Source organism: Lethenteron reissneri, chromosome 11 (genome assembly GCF_015708825.2).
Source record: "Lethenteron reissneri isolate LAM-NWPU_2019-01 chromosome 11, ASM1570882v1, whole genome shotgun sequence".
Classification (NCBI taxonomy): Eukaryota; Metazoa; Chordata; class Hyperoartia; order Petromyzontiformes; family Petromyzontidae; genus Lethenteron; species Lethenteron reissneri.
In genome coordinates, this window is record NC_083789.1 from 5817614 (window position 1) to 5838595 (window position 20982).

Consider the following 20982-nt stretch of genomic DNA (forward strand, 5'->3'; position numbering starts at 1 on the left):
ATATTTTCTCACTCGCCAAACCTGGCTGATATCAAGCCCCTGCTTCTGTCTGTGCCAACCAAATAGTTGGAATATATAGAATTGGTTGTGGCCAAATTTTATTAGGAAGGTTTCATTGACCAGGCATGCAAGGCTTCATTAGGTTTTGTTAGAGTAGTTGTACAGGTTTATTTTGTTAGATCAGTTGGCTGTTGCTGGGATTAGTTGTACAGGTGAGTTTTACGTTTCTCATGTTTAGGCATCTATTGCTGCACACATTGTCCTTAACGTGCCCTTCCTCCAGATACATCGTTTACGACGTGGCTCAGGTGAACATCAAGTACCTGCTCAAACTGAACTTCAAGTACAAGATGCAGCTGTGGTAGACAAGCGACAGGCGGAAAACACACAAAACAAAAAAAACAAAACGCACGCCAAGGGACTGGACTGAACATGCTGACACAACACAGTTGGACGCAAAGAATCGGAGCCGCAAGTTTGAGTAAGCCGTGGCATCACAAACTTAAAGAGCGCTGCGACACCTCTTACACCACACACAGGCAACATGCACAACTACTTGCACGCCCCACAGATACGCCCCTCAATCTGCGCTAACATCGGTGTCGACACGTGGAGGTGTAGGTAGAACACTGCAGTTTATTTCCATGTAATCAGTGTAACGTTTATGTAGTCAGAACGTTTTAACGATTATGGCGAGGTGAGCTCACTTGATATGTTTTCGGTTGTAATACGTGTTGTTCGGCACGATGATCATCGTTTCACTCCACGTCCTGGGGGGGGGGATCCTCTTTGGAAACTGAATGGAGCAGATCACACGACGTAGCAGAGAGCCCGTGGTCTCGTGGAGCGTTTGATGGATAGCACCATTCCGCCTATCTCGCGCGAGCACTGCGCTTATATCTTGAGAAAGGGGATTTGTGTGTTGTTGGCGAGCGGTGTACGCTGTGGGCTGTGGTCATTGGCGGTGGTGGGGACGACGGTTAGTGTGGGCACGTGGGGTGTATTGAACTTCACTTGCACCGTGCAAGGATTTGAAAGCATCGTGGAACGAGTATTATAAGTGAGATCTATGTTAATCGATGTAGCAGTAGTGCGTGCGCGGGGAAAGTTAACTCCTCACTCGCAAAGGAGACCAAACTGATTTATTTGTATAAGCTAAACTATGTTAATGCAACACTTTAGAACATAAGGTACACACAGTGAACATTTGAATCTGGAAGTGTGTTTTTCTGCTGCAATCTGCAAGTTATGATTTGTGAGACATTTACATTTCACATACTGGAAGCTGTGAGTTGGATTCTAAAATTTTGAGTCACAATTGTGGTGCATGTGATGTTAAAATCACCAACATGCAACATGAGAATATAAGGTGGCTGAAAAAGGTTTTTTCCCAGATTTTCATATATACCTCAGGTTTTATAGGCTGGCCTTCGTTCATCTCTTCCCCACAATGGGCTACACCGTGCTGTTTAACTCCAACATGGGGTCTGTTGCGACTATCTGTAACTGTTGTTGCAGCAGGCAAACACATTAACAGAGGCACTATTGTAAAATTTCGATTTAAAGCTTTCGTGACTGCAGGGATTCATCTTCTTGGTTCTTTCGGTAAAGTCACGTAGAAGGGAAGTAATAAAATAATAAAAATAAAACATAATAAAACAGTGCTCCAACATTTTTTGAGTCAAGGCCAGAACACTAGTTTCCCCAAGTGCTAGTTTTGGTTGTTATTTGTATAACGATAGATCATCTATGATAAGACGCTTGAAACATGCAAACATATAATAAGGTAGGGCTATTAAGAAGCCAATAGCAGCCTCGTGTTTAGAACGTGACGTATGTGAAATGTAGCCCGCTTCAGTCGTCTAGACAAGTTGCGCTTGCTTGAAGTCTGCTAGTTTTTGCTACTCAAGCTTACACGTTTTCACTTTTGTATGTTTTAAAATAACTTGATATTAATCCTGCCTTGTGAAGCTCCTTCTCTGGTTTTGAGTTACTGTATAGGTGAGCACCCTGTTATGACCTCACACACTGGTTCTGGGCTACAACGCACAGCCCAGGTAACCCCAACTGTGTCTCTATACCTTTACGTCTGTGATTTTGCATAAAAAAACAACCACAGTGTCGCGTCTTTCATTTAATAAAACATTTTTCATAATGAATAACTACTGATGTGACCGCTTAGTGCATGAGAAACTGTTGTCTTGTTTTTTATTCATATATGGATATACCGTTTCTTCACAAAGATAACATTCATTGCTACATCTTCTTGGTTCTTTCGGTAAATAATAAAATAATAAAAATAAAACAATAAAATAAAATTATCACGACGTTTCGGCCACAACGCAAGCAGACGTCCTCAGGTGAAGAACAGGGCTGTCGGATGCTGTCTTTCCGACAGCCCTCTTCTTCACCTGAGGACGGCTCCTTGCGTTGTGGCCTAAACGTCGTGAGAATGTTATTTTATTGTCTTTCCGACAGCCCTGTTCTTCACCTGAGGACGGCTGCTTGCGTTGTGGCCGAAACGTCGTGAGAATTGTATTTTATTATTTCCCTTCTACGTGACTTTACCGAAAGAACCAAGAAGATGAATCCCTGCAGTCACGAAAGCTTTAAATCGAAATTCATTGCTATATTTTATAGTGTGGCAGCTCTTCAACATCAGGCTGTGCTTTTTACCCACCGTTCATCCTGCGTCAGTGGTGTAAATTCTGCATTTGAGTGATGTGGCCCATATTATTATTCCGCTTGTTTACCCAGAAAAGTCTCGCTCAGTCTCGGTACTGTACTTTTTGAAGAGGCTCCTGCCAGGTTTTCACAGTCGAGGCCAATGTTGCTCTTTGTAATACCAATTGAAAAATGTGCAGGTAATGTTTCAGCATTTGGATGTTTGACCCATCCCATTTACATTGTAGGGGCTTTTCAGCTTAATAATTATCTTGACACATGAGGAAATGTCATATTCCTTTGGCCAGGCTTAGTCTTTATTTAATTAATTGCTACGAATTGGATTCCACTTGCCAAATATTTCACCATCTCCAGATGGTGCTTATTTCACCAATTTTACATGTGAATCCATGACACCAATCTAAATGCCAGGGTTTCCAACTAGGCTATCAATCTAGGTCCATAGCTTGGGTTGGTTTCTAAGTGTGCTTGATTAATTCAGCTTATCGCAGATGACTGATGGATTGTAGATTGACCCTGACCAGGATTTGAATTTCGGGGACCTCCTTTTCAAAGGAGCCATATCCCAGACAGCGATGATGGCATTAGCACTGCGTTTTACAATCACAAATTTGTATTTTCTTTCAGAATAAAAAGTCTTCAAGTTGATATTTCTAGTAGGAACTCACGGCGAACATTAGGCCGAACGCGACCGCAACTCCCAGCACTGTGACCTCCCTTCGGATCAATGCAGCACAACCCCTGCTGGCTTCGGAGAGCGACGGCTTCAGAGTCACAGTTGACTTTGCGGGTGGCCCGGTGGTCGTTGTTGAATTGGTTCGCGTGGTTATTATCGTGGTTGTGGTGGTGGTTGTTGAAGTGGTTGAGGTGGTCGTGGTCGATGTGGTTGAGGCGGTCGTGGTCGGTGATGTGTAATCACGGCAGAGCCTCCCAGTGGGGCACATCAACATCCCGTCATAGCCGGGGACCTGGGGCGGAAAAAGGAATTTAATTTCGAGGAAATTATAAATAGGCAATTATAAAATAATGAGATTTTTTTTTAAAGACTGCAAGAGACATTCATGATCACAGTGAACTGAACTTCTGCCCTCCAATAAAGTATTGCATCATGGGAATCTTTTGATTTCTAACGAACATAAATCTAAAGTAATTTTTGTTAGAACAATATAATTATTGGTGTGGCATGCACGCATGTGGTTCCAAAAACCATGACTGATCTCATAAAACATTAAGAAAATCATCCAGCCTTGTAATTTTTGACATTCTGAGTCCGAATTTAGTGTTTCAGATGTAAAGTATTGTAACCATGATACTAATGTGATAAACTCAATACAGATTTTAAAAACCCCCACCATCAGCAATGGCCATTCCACTGCTGGATGAAAGCGTCCCCAAAGCCATCTATCTCAGTCCCACCATGTACAAATTAGTACCTGCATATGAGCTAATTTCATCACTTCATCTCCATGTTATATGTACTCTAGGGCACGTTTCCTCCTTTAACCGTTACTGTGTCGTTTGTCTTGACCACCGGCCATCATTTCTTCTCGTGACGTGTCCTGCCCAAGCCCAGGGCTTTTTCTAAACAGTAAATGCAATGGCTCTACCTAGTCTATGTTCTCTAATTTAAGTGGTAATGCCAAGCATGCAGCTATCCATGCTTTGCGAACTTGTTCCATTGGCATTTAATTTTCCTTGTGTAGACGAACATACGTTGAGATAATGGATTTTGATCATAGCCAAAAGCCAAGTTAAGCGGAACGAGTGTGACACTGATCCTGGCTGAGCGTCTTTGTGGAAGGACGAAAAAAATGTTGCAAGCTGTCATCGCCAGATCCACGGTGAACACTGGTGCTCATTGTTTTACATCGCAAAAGCAGTACGCGGGCCCTTGCGATCAGTTTCCAGCAACCAGAGAAAAGAGGACAAATATGCTGAAACGATGCCGGTTCCGTACAAAGTTGAGAGAATTGTCAAGGTCGGTGTGGTTTTCAAAAATTTTGTCCTCAAAGTGTGGATAAACTTTTAATTGCAACATCTCTTGAGACGAACTAAGAATCCATTTACAGATTTCCCTCGCTTTATGCTGGTTCGGTTTGTGTGATTTCGGGTAGATGCACCTAACCTATTTCTACAAATAATTCGCTGTTTGACGTTTGAATTCACTCATGCGGCTATTGTGAGTTGCTGTACAGGGTGCTTCAAGAAAATGTTAACACTTCTGAGAATTTGCACCAATAGCACAAGAAATGTGCCTCTGGGCTCTGGAGACCACCTGAAGAAGATTCCAGGCGTGCGTTGACAACGATGGCGAACAAGTGGAGACTGACTTTTTGAAGCTATGAACATACATTTGTTATCATGTTACAGTCTATTATCTGTTCTTTTTCCATTTAAAAACGATAGTTCCATATAAGTGTTAACATTTTTTTAAGCACCCTGTATGTGCTACTTGGCAGGCAGCCGTCTCATGCGGTTTGTGCGCCCTTTTCTTGGAACACATTTACTGCGTAAAGTGAGGAAAACTTGTACACACATTCTGTTCAGGTTAGAATGGAACATTTTCTCTCATGCGAGTGGGAAGGAAGGAAGGGTACCAGGCAGGCAGAAGATTCACTCGGGGAGGGAAATCCAATATCCTAACTGGCAGAGTATTAACCCTTTTTCCCGTTCCGATGACGTGTACGTAATCGCAGCGGAATTTAAAGTAAAATTCCATGCGGGAGGACGTGTCGCACAGTTTGGCGCCAGCTATCATAGAGTGCAAGTTGTGTCACTACAGTTCTTTGCGGTGAGTACAATGTCTTTAAAAACAGTGGCGCTATGCCACTGTTTTGTATAGAGCTTGAATCCCATCAAACTTTAAATGCCATTAGTATAATATTCAAAACGTATAATTGCGGACTTTAGTTCCTTCCGTTATATAGTTAGAATCCCCTTCGTGTAGTTCTAATGGAATTATAGTTCGACTCTCTTTGTCAAAGAGTTCCAGTCCCATCACTGGTGCTGTTGAGGGTCGGGTGAGCTGGTCACTGTCGGTGACGACTCCAACACCCTGGCTGCCCGTGCAGTCACACATCTCCCCCCCCCCACCCATCCGCTGCACCCCTCTGGAACGAATCGAGGAAAACAGGCCCTCAATAACGTCCCTTCGTCATCGCTGTTGGACCCATGCGCTTAACCTTAAACAATGCGCATTCAACCCGAATGAAGCTTGGAGAGCTGAATGGAGTTCAAAAGAACTCACAAACACCTTGTTGTGAAAGACCCAACACAAGATCCCTGGGTTTGATCTTCCACAAAGCTCATGGTCCACCTTAAATCGCATCCACTTCACAGACCATGGCAGCAGATGCGGATACCTGATGCACAAATGGAAGATTAACAACTCTTCAGTAGTGTGCGACTGCGGTCATCCAGAACAGGCCGTACAACGTATAACGACGCAATGCCCCATCCACAAATACGAAGGAGACATCACAGCGATACACTTCGCTGCTCCTGACGCAGTTATCTGGCCTGACCCCAAATGTGAAATTGTAGTTGCTCTGCATCTATATCAGCAGCCGTACGAAAGAAGAAGTGGGGGCAGACACCTGGATGCTGGACCCTGCGGGACACGGCGTCCACCCCGAGTCGCCCACGCGCACCTCCACCTGCTCCTCCCCGAGGCAGCGATGTGCGTAGCAGCGTCCGAGCAGCCCCGAGGAGTTAGAGGGGACCCCCTAGAGGGGAACAGGGGAGGACCAGGGTGGGGTTAGCATCACGGGGGTGGGGTGAGGTGCGCACGGAACAGTGAGCGTACGTCTGCGCAGGTTAGGCGCTCGGGTGAGTAAGCCTGCTCGTACAGGTGAGAGGCCCAGTTGGCAATAACGTGTGCGCACAGGTAAGGTGATGCAGCTGATGGGGAGTACGTGTTACAGGTGAGGTACACTGATATTTGTGAGCATGTATCTGATCAAGTGAGGTGCTTAAGTGATAAGACACGTGCATATGTGCTTTGTCCAGATGAGGTGTCTGGGTGGGCGTGAGCTTGCCAGGTATACTGGTGAATCAAAGGACATGTACCTCTTCAGGTAAGATGCCCAGGTGATGTGCTTTGTTCAGGTGAGATGCCCAGATGCGTGAGCATGTCTACCTATGCAGGTGTAGGGGTGTCAGGGGAAGGATTCCCACCAATAGGAGGGGGAGGAGCAGGTGAGATATAAGGGAGAGAACAGGTGGGAAGAGGGGTTCGTTGGTGGGAACGAGATTGGGACGGCTGGGGACAGGTGTGGATGGGAGGAAAGGAATAAAAGAGGAACCCCTTGCAACCTTGTGTCGGCTTTCCTTTACACAGGTTATGTGGTGATGCTTCTGCATTGGCAGTGGCGCACAAAGCACAAATAAAAACAAATTCAACATATTCGTCAGCAACACTGCGACCTTAAAAGGAAACATCCACGATGTATGTGCCATAGCGGAGGGGGGTCCATTGCCCGAAACGTCGCACAATATGTATTTTGTTTCTTTTTAAGGCCACAGTTGTACCCATTATGGCGATCTGCTCTGGAGAGCTGTTTCTGGTGAGCTGCTATAGTCAGCTTTCTGGTAAGCTGCTTCTGGTCAGCTTTTCTGGCGAGCTGGCACTGGGCGCTGGCTCTGGAGAGATGCCCAGGCAAGGCCGACGCCCTCTCTCTTACCTGTCGGCTGAGGTTCGAGAAGAAACAGCGGCTGTTGCTCAGGTAAACCTCGCCCGTGGAGTTCCGCTCCGCGACGGAGGGGGCGTTCGCCTCCAGCCAGCACTCCCCCTGCACCACGGGGCAACACAGAGTGCACGTCGTCGTGTGACAACCCGAGAGAAATAAGTAATATTTAAACATACTTTACTTAAAAACACGCTTTAATGAAATGTTACATACGAGTCATGGCAGAACTCCACGACTCCAGGAAGTGGCCCCGAGGTTTTCCATAACGTACGTGACCGTGGTGATTTACAGCCAACGTTAGTTGAGCGTGGACAATTAGAGCCAAGGCAAAACAACATAAAAAATATATATGGTTTAAAAATATATTTGTAATTTTTTATGATAGGAATATAGTATTGTCATCAGTATGACATAAGTATATCAAGTAGATACCATATTGGGAAGTGGGTAAAAATTGAGTTACAACATTTGAGGATACGACAACAACAGACAGAGTAAGTTACTAGAAAGCGTGTAAAAAAAAGAACGCCTTCTAGTCCAGAGGCAAATGTGTGGTGTATGCATATGTATTGTTGAACTTCTTTTCACGCCGTACGTAGCCATCGGTGCTAATCGGAGGTGCGGGGGAAGGACAAGGAGCTCGTGAAACTAAATAATTCACCAGGCACGGGGCCCAGGACTGTCGGATAAATTGATGCAATGAAGTGTTGAGAACGATGTAGTTGTGTGTAAAACGCAGATTTACACGGAGGATTTACCGGTCAAGAGAGATGAAAATCATAGTTTGGTTGAGAAGCAGGGAGAAGCACGCCCGTGCATGTTGGCATGTTTTGTTAGAATGGCAAGACAGTAAACATTTTCACTTGGGTTTTTTAAATTCCGCTGAAAGGTCATAGGTCGTACACAGATCATTATCGAAACCATCGATCCGTTTTCTTCCGATTCGAATGAACTCTTATTTGACTGTAAAATGAAAGTTATTTAAGTAAGAGCTGTGACTGACGGACTCTCAGACGGACAAATTCAATTTCTCGTGACATAGATGTGAACTCTGACCTTGCTGGCGAGTGGCTTGTAGATACGGCAGCCATTGAGGAATGAGTCTGTGTCGCAGCGACCTTTGTGCAGGTGTAGGTAGTGGCACCCTAGTCCGCTATAGCGCACAACCACACAGCCGCATATGCATTCACATCACCGCACATCCACATAACCGCACATCCGCATATCAATTCCCGTAACTGCACATCCACATCGCTGCAAATCCACATAACCGCACAACTGCAATTTCGAATATCCTAACATCCACATCTGTACAGCCACACATCCACATAACTACACATGTGTAGACCCACAGTTTTGTGGGAATGCGGATGTTACAATTTAATTCCTCTGCCATTTCTAAGAATGTTTTTTTATCCCATTCTGTGCATGTGCGCTTTTGTGAGGGTGATGGTGGTGGTTGTTAGTAGTGGTTGTAGTTGTCACCTTCCCTGGCAGAAGAAGGGAGAATCTGGAGTGGAGCACGTGGAGACCAAACCGAAGTCTCCCCCCTGACCTGCAGACAACGTGAGGTGCATGTGACATACAATTAATAAGTCATAACAATAAAACAGCACTGGGGAGACAAAGGCGGCCAGGCGTGGTGCTGGACACCCCGCCCCCTGGTGCACCGTGCCGGCCTTCACAGGTGCTCACAGCACTTGCCCCAGCAGTCTGTTAAAGGCTACAGGGGGGTTGGGGGGAGGGGGTCTTTGTCTTCTGTACGTACGTACCACGGCCCCACACGAGTGGCTCGGCCCGGCTGTAGTCGACGCGGTACCACCCCGTGTCCTCCAACGCCGCCAGCGTCACCGTGTCCACCAGCACGAGGCCGGGGGCTCCCAGCGATGCCGTCATGATGGAGCCCTGCAGCGCACGCGCCTCCCAGTGCGACGATGGCACCGACGAGCCGTCCTGCGGGGCGGGATCGAGGGGTGAGCCGGATTATCCTAGGAACAAAAGTAGCTGCATATGCTACGGGCCCCACACTTTCAAGGGCCCCGCGTTGAATGCTTTCAAGCTATAAATTCCGGTTCAGTGATTCTGCACTTGCTCTATTACTATAGTACTATACTGCCTTCAACTTTTACGAACGAATGGGTGTTTAAGGTTAGCGATGTGTCGTATTATCTGGTTGTATATAAAATGAAAAAATACAATTACTTTACTTTGCAAGTAAAAAATGTTGTGTTTTAATATTTGCGTTTTTTTATTTAGGGCCCCTTTAGGACCCGCACTAGCTTAATCCGCCACTGGGTGAGGTCACTGTCGGGGTCAGGTGAGGGTCAGAGGATAGGGTTAGGGTTGTGGTGCAGGTTGCGTTGGGGATGTTTGGAACAAAGTGGGGTCTTCTCAAGTTTAAGGTACGGTGCAGGAGGCCTTGGCAGTGACAGAAGTTACTGAGAAAGGTAAAATTAGAAATTATTGCCTGGTCGACAATATTTTCCTATCATACCTGATTGGTGTGGCCGAGATGCCTGCAGTGACGGCTATATTATTATTTGCGGGCTGTACCTAAGTAGTAGGCCTCATATGGCCACGGACTACATTAATTGAAGCCGTGGACCGGATATGGCCTGCGGACTGTGGGTACCCCTCCCCAGGTTTAGTTCAAGGTGGTGTCATATGTTGTTGAACTTCTTTCACACCGTACGTAGCCAACTGCGCTAATCGGAGGTGTGGGGGAAAGACGGCAAACTAAACGCAAACAGCAGTTCGAAAGAAATGAGTTTTCAATCAAGATCATTTAAAAGTACATCGCTCCAGTGGCTTCCTAACATCGGAAGCAAGAGCGTTCCAGACGGCCGCAGAAGAGCGTCTGAAACTGCGCGAAGCAGTCAAGATAAGGTTGTGAGGTCAGAGTGGGGTCATGCTGGGGTCAGGGTGGTCACCGCGTCCTCCAGGACCCCGCCGCACTCGGAGGAGTTGCAGGCCAGGAGGTGCTGCACGGTGCGCAGCACGGCCGGGGTGAACACACGCTGCTGCCCGTGTGCGTCCTCGTTTGTGACCTGGGCCCGCGGGGAGCAGTCCCGGCCCAGCGCCAGCGCTGCGCATCGATTCATCGCAGTGGGTGGTAGGGGGTGGGGTCGGTCAGTCGCACAAGGTTCGATGTTTCGATTTAAAGCTTTCGTGACTGCAGGGATTCATCTTCTTGGTTCTTTTGGTAAAGTCACATAGAAGGGAAATAATAAAATAATAAAAATAAAACATACTAAAATAATTATCACGACGTTTCGGCCACAATGCAAGCAGCTGTCCTCAGGTGAAGACCAGGTCTGTCGGGGAGACAGCGTCTGAATGAGCTTCATTCAGACCTGGTCTTCACCTGAGGACGGCTGCTTGCGTTGTGGCCGAAACGTCGTGAGAATTATTTTATTATGTTTAATGTTATTATTTTATTATTTCCCTTCTACGCGACTTTACCGAAAGAACCAAGAAGAAGAAGGTTCGATGTGTTATTCGTAGAATTCTTATCAACGATTGCAGGTGCGAATTGTTTGCCGAGGCACACTCAATGAAGAATTAAAGAGCCGAGACGAGAACACTCAGATTCGGTTATTTGAAAGTTCGATTTGCTCGCCAAGGTTTCCGTTAGTTGGCGACGACACGAGGAATCGCCTCGTCGGGTGCCGCTCGCTCACCCGAGTCGCTGCAGTCGCGCCACTTCCTGTAGAGGTCCTTGGAGAAGCCGAGTGCGTGGAAGAGCTCGTGAATGACGGCCTGTGTGATAACAGCGTCAGCGCCAAATATTATGATCATTTCAATTTGTGACACGCCGCTGAACGGTATTTTCTCACGACTCGGCAGGCGACGAGGAACCACAGATGAGCGGGAAAGGCAGCAGCCAATCGGTGAGCTCTGCAGTTATTTATATATTAACGTGTTATCGACCAATTTATGAGTGTTTACAATGTGGAAGGAAATTGAAAGGATCCTGAGAAAACCCACTCATGCAAGGGGGAAACTCTATATCCCATACAGACGAAAAAAGTGGAGTCCACATTTTTGCTGTACCACCTCCTGGTGAACCTTGATGCCCATGGGAAGGGAGTTTCGCAACATTTGTGCGATCCACCAACACACGCTTCCACAGTGCTGGATTAGAGGCGTGCGCCACCTCCACCCAGCTGACGCATATTTTTGCTTAAACGTCCTATCACTTCCATAGGTGAGATTCATCTCATCCACCTCATTTATGCATCCAATCATAAAATTCATCATCTCCGTCCGTCCATCCATCCCTAACTTAGCCATCACGTGCAACACCAAACGTTCTATAATGTCCATCAATCACATCCATTGCATCATCATCGCCGGCATCACGTTCATCGCAACCATCCATCGCATCAAATCATCACAAGGGGACCAACCATCCAAGCCATTGTTTCACCCAGCCTTTCATCACAAAGTCCTTCTTGTCCACCACTGATCCCTGCTCACCAGCACTGTGCTGTCACTGTTGAAGGCGTCGCCCCGGAGCGACGCGGGGCAGAAGGTGGCGGCCGCGGCTACGGGTCGGTCCACCTGGTCCAGCTGACAGTAGGCGGCGTAGGCGGTGACCTGATGCACCGCATGTGCAGGGTCAGGGTTCCAGCGCAGGGTCAGGGTTCCAGTCCGAGTCGAGGGTGCAGGGTCCAGGGTTAGTGAAGACGAGCGAACATAGGGGCGATGATGGGTGGGACAGATACAAGTTTGTTTGTGCGTGTGTGTCACTTGTGTGTGCAGGTGTCGTGTGTATAGGTGTGTGTATACGTGTAGGGAGCGGCAGTGTAGCGGTTAGCGCGCTGCGCTACGAACCCGACTACCCAAGTTCGATTCTCCACTCACGGCCACACACCAGTGACGGTTATCTGAACCGGTCCTGGGCCTCCCCTAGGTCGACTCAGCCTCGAATGAGCACCTAGTGCGGTATGTAAACATCGCCATTGTGGAGACAAAGGCGGTCGGGTGCGGTGCTGGCCACTCACCCCCTCGTGTGCCGTGCCGGCCTTCACAGGTGCTCACTAACAGCACTTGCCCCCAATAGTCTGTTAAGGCTACACGGGGATCTTTGTTTTGTCGGTGGCACATTGTGGAGTACAGGCGGTGCCTCTGCCAGTCATCTCAGTGAACACTTGGCTCAGCCCCGTGACTTCCTGTCGGCAATCCTTCGACAACCATTGTCAGTTGCGAGTGATATCTGAACGGGTGCCTGGCCTCCCCTTGGGCGACTCAGTCCTAAAATGAGTAGCTGATGTTGCATATACACATCAGCACTTGGGGAGACAAAGGCGGCTGGCCACGGTGCTGGCCTCGTGGTGCCGTGCCCGCTTTCAAAAGGCGCTCGCTGCTAACAGCGCGTGCCCACTTCGGTCAATGGACGAGGGGTGGTTGGTGTGGTCGCCCTCCCCCACCTCCCCCGACTCTGTATCCCTGACCCCCATAAGGCCGTTGGCCTCGATGCGAGTGCCCTGCCCGCACACTCGCTAGCCACGCCGCAGTCGAGCTCCAGCGCGTGGGTTCGCACCCCGGCGGCGCAGCGGAGGGTGTCGGCGGCGCGCACGTAGAGGATGAAGTCAGAGTCCAGGACCCCGGGACCGTCCCCACGGATCTCCACACCGGAACCCGAGCTGCCCCACGTTGAGTAGCCCAGCAGGTGCTCCTCGGGAATCTGAGCCGATCGGGATGGAGGAAGACGGTGGTGGCGGTGAGGGTGGTGGCGGTGAGGGTGGTGGCGGTGAGGGTGGTGGCGGTGAGAATGGTGGCGGTGAGGGTGGTGGCGGTGAGGATGGTGGCGGTGAGGGTGGTGGCGGTGAGGGTGGTGGCGGTGAGGACGGTGGCGGTGAGGGTGGTGGCGGTGAGGGTGGTGGTGGTGAGGGTGGTGGCGGTGAGGGTGGTGGCGGTGAGAATGGTGGCGGTGAGGGTGGTGGCGGTGAGGGTGGTGGCGGTGAGGGTGGTGGCGGTGAGGGTGGTGGCGGTGCATCTGCCAGTCATCTCAGTAAGTCGACCCATGGGCACCTGCTGGGTCTGTCCCGTCACCTCCTGTCAGTGGGCGTTCGACGCTTCACGTGGACTTGAAGTGCACGTAGCCTGGTACAAGCGCCGTGGTGACGTCTCCACCACTTAGTGGCGAGTGGCGGTTGTTGTTGGTGATTTATGACGGTCACTGCTGCCAATGAGACTATCGTTTGTCGTTTGATGGTGGCCATGATAGCGACGAAGGTGGTGATGATGGTAGCAGCGTTGCGGATGCTTGTGATGATTGATGACGGTGGAGGTGTTTGTGATTAATTGATGATTCATGATAATGATGGTGTTGATGATGAAAATGGCAGTGATGATACATGGTGTTTCATGATGATCGTGGCGGTGGAGGAGATGGTGGTGGTGGTAGGTGTAGCAGCAATGGTAATCGTCGTCATGACGGTGGTGGTAGTGGTAATGAGGCTGTACCTTTGCTTCCAAACACATCTCCCCAGTGTACCTGCTGTCCAAAGTGGAGCACCTATGACAGGAGCCATGTGGAGGGAGGGAGGGAGAGAGGACAGAGGGAAGGAGAGGGGAGCACGAGGGGCGATGGGTACGGGATTCCAGCGTTAGTACTCAAACTCACGGCATGTTTTTTTTTTACGATTGATGTTAAAGAAGGGACGTTGCTGGACCTTCTGTGTGGAGGCGCTGTAGCCAAGGGGATAGGACACAATATGTGATGTGGTGCATGGAGAGGCAGTAGCCATGATCGGGTGTGGGTAGTGATAGAGGTTAAGTGATGGGGAATACTGTTGATGTGTGTGGGCAGTGTTGGGTCGTGGTAATGATGGAGACATGTGTGGATATGATGGCTCAGTGTAGTTAGAGAGAACCTACTTCCCTCCATTCTCATATGACTGGGGCCAGAAGCTCTTGCAGTATTTGCTGGGAGTTCGGCTCAAACGCAGTGGACCTGACACAGGGATTACTGCACACACACACAAAAACAAAGATCCCCCGTATAGCCTTTAACAGACTGTTGGGGCAATTGCCGTTAGCGAGGACCTATGATGGCCAGAACGGCACACAAAGGGGGGGGGGGGGGGGCAAACACCACTCCCGGCTCCCTGTTTCCTCGGCACTGATGTTTACACACCGCACCCGATACTCATTTCAGGCCGAACCAAACTTGGAGAGACCCAGGCCATATTCAAATATTCGCCACTTATGCTAGCCGTGAGCAGAATCGAACTCGGGCCACCGGGTTCGAAGCGCAATGTGATGTGCCATCGCTCCGCACTAACATACAGATGTACTGTCCACACACACACGGGCACCCGAACTGAGACAATTCATGAAATCGCTCGGAGGAGGTGGTGGATCGATACAGGCATAACGCATTATTGATACGCAGCGATAATGACAAATAAGATTTCAGATATTTCATTTGCCGGTACCATCAGAGGTGGCTTTCCTTTAGCGGTTCCGATTCCATTACGCAGCCAATAACAGCGGTATGACTTCACATGCAATTCAACGTGTATTTGTTCAATGAGTGGGGTTATTTAGAAGTCGTTTGCTCTCGTTGTAAATAAATCGGTACGACTAAAGATAGCGCTGCCCCCCAACGTGGCACGTCTGCTCTGGCCCTCGGACAACGACGGCGGGATGGAGATTGTTGGCTCACGAGGCGTCTCTACCACGCGTGCAGCTCGCGTGCCGCGTGACTTGTAGAGCTGCCGGGCGAGACGTACGGCACGACATTTGTTGCTATGATCCTCGGTGTTTAATGTTCGCCAATATATTACAGCAACAAATAGCACGCCATAGAGACGCGCGCACAGCCAGCCTCTCTGGGTTAATCTTTGACCGCTCACAATTCCCCCTCCCCGCCACTAACCGCCTGTGTGGGTCCCTGGCACTATTATTCTGTCATGATGGCTCTCTGTTTTTTTTACGATCAGAGGAAACAAGAAGATGCTTGGTGTAGTCGGCACTTTGCTTCGTTAATCATTTCGGTTTTTTTTCAATGCTTTGCTTTTTGTGCCCCCCCCCCTTTTTAAATGAAAGATTTCACAAAAGATTTCACGCTCTGCTTCTTACCCCCCCCCCCCTCTCTACCCCCTCTCTCCCTACTCCATGTCTATGTTCCCCCTGTTTTCTATGTAACATTTGTGATGTTTTTTTTACTCTCTCTCGTTATTTTCAGATGTGATTATTCGTGGCATTAAGCCAGGGGGTTGGTGGGTGCATAGCGTAGACGTGGGGACTCTGCTGCATATGAATTTCGATGACATTGCAGGGTCGTCCAGATATCCTGTGACCTCCCATTTAAATTATTTTAAACTTAATATATATTTTAAAAGGTTTATTTAAAACAGAAATGAATTTGCAAATACAACAATGTTAGGGATCAATTAATTGGGGGGGGGGGAGTCACAAAACATCTGGATCACCCTGTACTATTCCAACTACACCATTGGTACCTCATTTGCCAGTAAAATATATGATAATTGTTTTTTTTACTCTTTAATCTGGCAAAAAAACTGCCAGATAAAAGGGTAAAAAAACAATTATCATATTTTTTACTGGCAAATGAGGTACCAATGGTGTAAATGCTTATCCCGAGCTCTCATACTCTGATGGTGCATTTTCTTTGAGTTGTGCGCCTTTTGGCGTCATCTGGTCCAACCCATGTGAGACTAGGCTCTAAGGAAAGCTGTCTCGGGTGTGGACCAATCAACTTCAAGGACAGTGCATACATTATCAGAGTTATGTTTTTTGTTTGCATTATGACTGCAGGTATTGTGGTCTATGCAAACATGACTCCTCGTAAAAAAGGTGCACATTTTTTTTTTGACAGATAAAAGGGTAAAACACCAATTATCCTATCTTAATTTAGGAGCTTTCGTGACTGCAGGAATTATTCTTTGGTTCTTTTCGGTTAAGTCACGACGTGACTTAACCGAAAAGAACCAAAGAACCAATTATCCTATTCCAACTAGTCAGCCAGATCCGATATCCCTATCCCTAAACCTAACCACATCAGCCAACCAGACTTCAACCCCGAATTCACTCCAGTGACATCATTTTTTGGGGCGCCAAATTATTAAAATAATTCTTGTTTTTCGGATGCATTTAGTTCGGAGCATAGATTCGGCTAAATTTGTGCCAAGTTTTCAGCTTTCTCTCACCCTTCGAGAGCATCATTACAATTTACATCAGTCGACCAAGAGCCTCTTGGTGGAGGTATAGCATCGCTGTAAAACGCCGGTGACATTTCACAGTTTTTATGGCCCTCCCCAAAGACCCCATCCATTCATTCATCACACTTTACCTAATATATATTTATTTTAGTTTAACAAACCCGTACCCAACTCTCAAACTGTAGGCAACAACGATTTTAACCGAGGTGAAGAGCCACAAATCCACACAACCGCCTTGCATAACCTAGGAACCCGCACAAATAAAATAGATCAGTGGCGCACTGCTTAGTGTAATTTTGCGATGAATCTGGCCAGAACTGATATCTAATCGCGGCCACTTCTAACATCAGTGGTGAGCGATATCTGAACCGGTGCAGCGTGGCAACTATAAAGTCTCCGGTCACACAACACCCCCGTGACCAACACGGCGTGGGGAGGCCTCCATCCAGCAGTGAATTGACGAAGGCCTTAAAGGTTTGTGTTATTATTTCGATTTAAAGCTTTCGTGACTGCAGGGATTCATCTTCTTGGTTCTTTCGGTAAAGTCACGTAGAAGGGAAATAATAAAATAATAAAAATTTAACATAATAAAATAATTCTCACGACGTTTTGGCCACAACGCAAGTAGCCGTCCTCAGGTGGAGAACAGAGTCATTCAGACTCTGTCTCCTCGACAGACCTGTTCTCCACCTGAGGACGGCTACTTGCGTTGTGGCCGAAACGTCGTGAGAATTATTTTATTATGTTTTATTATTATTTTATTATTTCCATTCTACGTGACTTTACCGAAAGAACCAATAAGAGGTTTGTGTTATTGTTTCATGCTCTAACAGACACACGGACAGACACATTTCAGTCGTTTTACAGCGATGCTATTATACCCACGGTTCAGCAAAGACGGCACGCAACAAACGCCGTCGTTGTTAAACAAATTGCGCTTCGCTCGCTGGCCGTGCGGGGGAGTCGTGCGGGGGGGGGGGGGGATGATTGACAGCTCACCCGCCAGCAGCTCCGAGACCCTTCTCACGGCCGTCTGCACGGACGCTTGCAGCCTCGTACTCTCCTCCGCCTGCAGGCCCCCCAACTCCTCCGCCAAGAGCTCCACGTGGATCCTCATCGGGCGGGCGCCCTGCTGACCACCACCACCAGTCGTCGTCGTCGCTGCCGCTGCCCTGAACGCGCCTCTCGGTTGTGATGATGATGGTGGTGGTGGTGGTGGTGCCGGTTGTGCGTAGGACAGCACCACGGTGGGGGCATACGAGGGCTGCACCAAGTCGTGCACGCAACGTGCCGACCCCGAGTCGGGGCCCGCGGTCCAGGCGAGCAGCGCGCCCACGTGGAGCAGGAGGGCTCCACGTGCCATCGTCCTCGCAGGCGTCAGAGCCAAGGAACCTGCTCCAAAGTCGGTGACTGGCTGGGGTCGTCAACGCCTTCTCCTCCACCTGGAACCTTGCTCAGCCTCCTCTTGTTTTGTGCCACGCTCTGCGCTCTGCTTCCTCAAATTCTCAATGAGCTGCTCCTGTTGCCCGCCGCCTCTTCCTCTCGTTTTTACGTCAAAAAAAGTCCTCCACTTTCTTTTTTATTCTAGCCCGCCTCCCTTTGCCAGGACCCTTGGTTTTCCTTCTCACACTCGTCGTTGTTCTTCTGAGCTGCTGCTATCTCCCACCTCTTGACCTGCTCTTCATCTTCCTAACCTCCTCCTGCTGGCTTCCTGTTGTACATTCCCTCCGCTAACTTTGCACCTCTTAATCTCCTCTTAACTCCCTGCTCTTCCTCCTATCAGCATCCTCCTCCTCTTGGCCTCATAGACAAAAAAAACAGCTCCTCCGCTTAGCACGGTTGGCTACGTACGGCGCGAAAGAAGTCCACCATACATACGTACACACAGCTCTTGTAGAGCCGCCACCACCACCACCGTCCGCCTCCCCCGTTGCCCCCCGAGTTGCCACGCAGTTGTTTACTCACTCGCAGTGAAATCCTCTCCCCAATTAAAACACCTCCCCTCCGACTGGGGCACCTCGCCTCTTAATCCCCGTGGGTAGGTGGATTGATGGATGAGATCCGAGCTCCTCCAATAAACCCCCCCACCCAACTCAACCCAGGAGCCGGGGAACAACAACAAACCTGACTCCTGTTGAGATGTCGGCTGACTCCAACGAGGCGCCCTGGCCGCGAGCATCCAGGAGGAATCCGAGTCGAGAGCGAGGGAGTTTTTGTTCCCTCTGAACGAGAAGGCGTATCTCCCCGGTGTCCATTGAGCTGCGTGTCTCTCTTGGCTCTCTCTCTCGAGCTATCAGATTGGTGTGTTTCTATCCCCGAGGCCTCCTTTGTGTGTTCTCTGTGTCTGTCGTGTCGCTCTTCTCTCGCTTTCTCGTTTGATGGGTCTCGCTGTCTGTTGGAGTGGTGGTGCAGTGGTTACCGCATTGTTTCTGTCATATCACTACCTCCTGTCTCCCCGTGACTCTCAGTGTCTCCGTGTCTCTGTCCGATCACTACCACCTGTCTTTCCGTCTCCCCGTGTCTCTCAGTGTCTCCGTGTCTCTGTACTATCACTACCCCCTGTCTCCCCGTGACTCTGAGTGTCTCCGTGTCTCTGTCCGATCACTACCACCTGTCTTTCCGTCTCCCCGTGTCTCTCAGTGTCTCCGTGTCTCTGTACTATCACTACCCCCTGCCTCCCCGTGACTCTCAGTGTCTCTGTGTCTCTGTCCTACCACTACCCCCTGTCTCCCCGTGACTCTCAGTGTCTCCGTGTCTCTGTACTATCACTACGACCTGTCTCCCCGTGACTCTCGGTGTCTCCGTGTCTCTGTACTATCACTACCCCCTGTCTCCCCGTGACTCTCAGTGTCTCCGTGTCTCTGTCCTATCACTACCCCCTGTCTCCCCGTGACTCTCAGTGTCTCCGTGTCTCTGTCCTATCACTACCCCCTGTCTCCCCGTGTCTCTCAGTGTCTCCGTGTCTCCCCATGTTGCTTGCTTCCTCCCCCGTGTCCCGCACGCGTTCCGCGTTCCGCATGCCGAAGGCGCCTCCCCAGTCCACTCCGTGACGCTTTACAAAAAAAAAGTAATTTACAACAAAATAAATAATGAAACGACGACAAGGCGCTGACACCCCCCCCCCCTGCTGCCCCCGCACCGCAGATTCCACAGAGGGTGCAGGGGGGGGGGTACAGGGGGGGGTGCAGGGGGGGAAGGTGACTCGAGAAAAATGTGAAATTTGCGCCGCGACTTCAATGAAGCATTGTCCGAGTGCGTCATGGTGCGAGTGATTATGTTGTGCTGTTTGACAGTGCTACGATGTGGGCTACCTGTGTGTGTGATGGACTACCTGTGTGTGTGATGGGGATACCTGTGTGTGTGATGGGGCTACCTGTGTGTGTGATGGGGCTACCTGTGTGTGTGATGGGGTACCTATGTGTGTGATGGGGCTACCTGTGTGTGTGATGGGGATACCTGTGTGTGTGATGGGGCTACCTGTGTGTGTGATGGGGTACCTATGTGTGTGATGGGGCTACCTGTGTGTGTGATGGGGCTACCTGTGTGTGTGATGGGGCTACCTGTGTGTGTGATGGGGCTACCTGTGTGTGTGATGGGCTACCTGTGTGTGTGATGGGGCTACCTGTGTGTGTGATGGGGCTACCTGTGTGTGTGATGGGGCTACCTGTGTGTGTGATGGGGCTACCTGTGTGTGTGATGGGGCTACCTGTGTGTGTGATGGGCTCCCTGTGTGTGTGATGGGGCTACCTGTGTGTGTGATGGGGCTACCTGTGTGTGTGATGGGGCTACCTGTGTGTGTGATGGACTACCTGTGTGTGTGATGGGGATACCTGTGTGTGTGATGGGGCTACCTGTGTGTGTGATGGGGCTACCTGTGTGTGTGATGGGGTACCTATGTGTGTGATGGGGCTACCTGTGTGTGTGATGGGGCTACCTGTGTGTGTGATGGGGCTACCTGTGTGTGTGATGGGGCTACCTGTGTGTGTGATGGGGCTACCTGTGTGTGTGATGGGCTACCTGTGTGTGTGATGGGGCTACCTGTGTGTGTGATGGGGCTACCTGTGTGTGATGGGGCTACCTGTGTGTGTGATGGGGCTATCTGTGTGTGTGATGGGGCTACCTGTGTGTGTGATGGGCTCCCTGTGTGTGTGATGGGGCTACCTGTGTGTGTGATGGGGCTACCTGTGTGTGTGATGGGGCTACCTGTGTGTGTGATGGGCTACTTGTGTGTGTGATGGGGCTACCTGTCTGTGTGATGGGGCTACCTGTGTGTGTGTGATGGGGCTACCTGTGTGTGGGGCTACCTGTGTGTGTGATGGGGCTACCTGTGTGTGTGATGGGGCTACCTGTGTGTGTGATGGGGCTACCTGTGTGTGTGATGGGGCTACCTGTGTGTGTGATGGGGCTACCTGTGT

General features: G+C 49.4%; 2 protein-coding genes across 2 annotated transcripts in view; one reads left to right on the top strand and one right to left on the bottom strand.

Annotated features, from left to right (window-relative positions):
* PARP1 (poly(ADP-ribose) polymerase 1) overlaps positions 1–2165 on the top strand; it is a 37059-nt gene extending 34894 nt beyond the window's left edge. The window contains exon 23 of the mRNA XM_061549870.1: positions 284–2165. Within this exon, the coding sequence (XP_061405854.1) occupies positions 284–365 (82 nt within the window). The 3' untranslated portion in view covers positions 366–2165. The remainder of the gene's footprint in view (positions 1–283) is intronic.
* On the bottom strand, positions 2122–19585 carry CIROP (ciliated left-right organizer metallopeptidase). Its single transcript, XM_061549871.1, has 13 exons — positions 17567–19585; positions 14259–14349; positions 13845–13896; positions 12919–13062; positions 11853–11972; positions 11054–11132; positions 10304–10458; positions 9146–9326; positions 8859–8928; positions 8430–8526; positions 7368–7475; positions 6282–6410; positions 2122–3653 (listed from the first exon to the last, which is right to left on the bottom strand). Exons 1-13 carry the CDS (start codon positions 17928–17930, stop codon positions 3339–3341), a joined length of 1905 nt encoding a protein of 634 aa, XP_061405855.1. The 5' UTR covers positions 17931–19585; the 3' UTR covers positions 2122–3338.
* Between the last annotated feature and the right edge of the window lie 1397 nt (positions 19586–20982).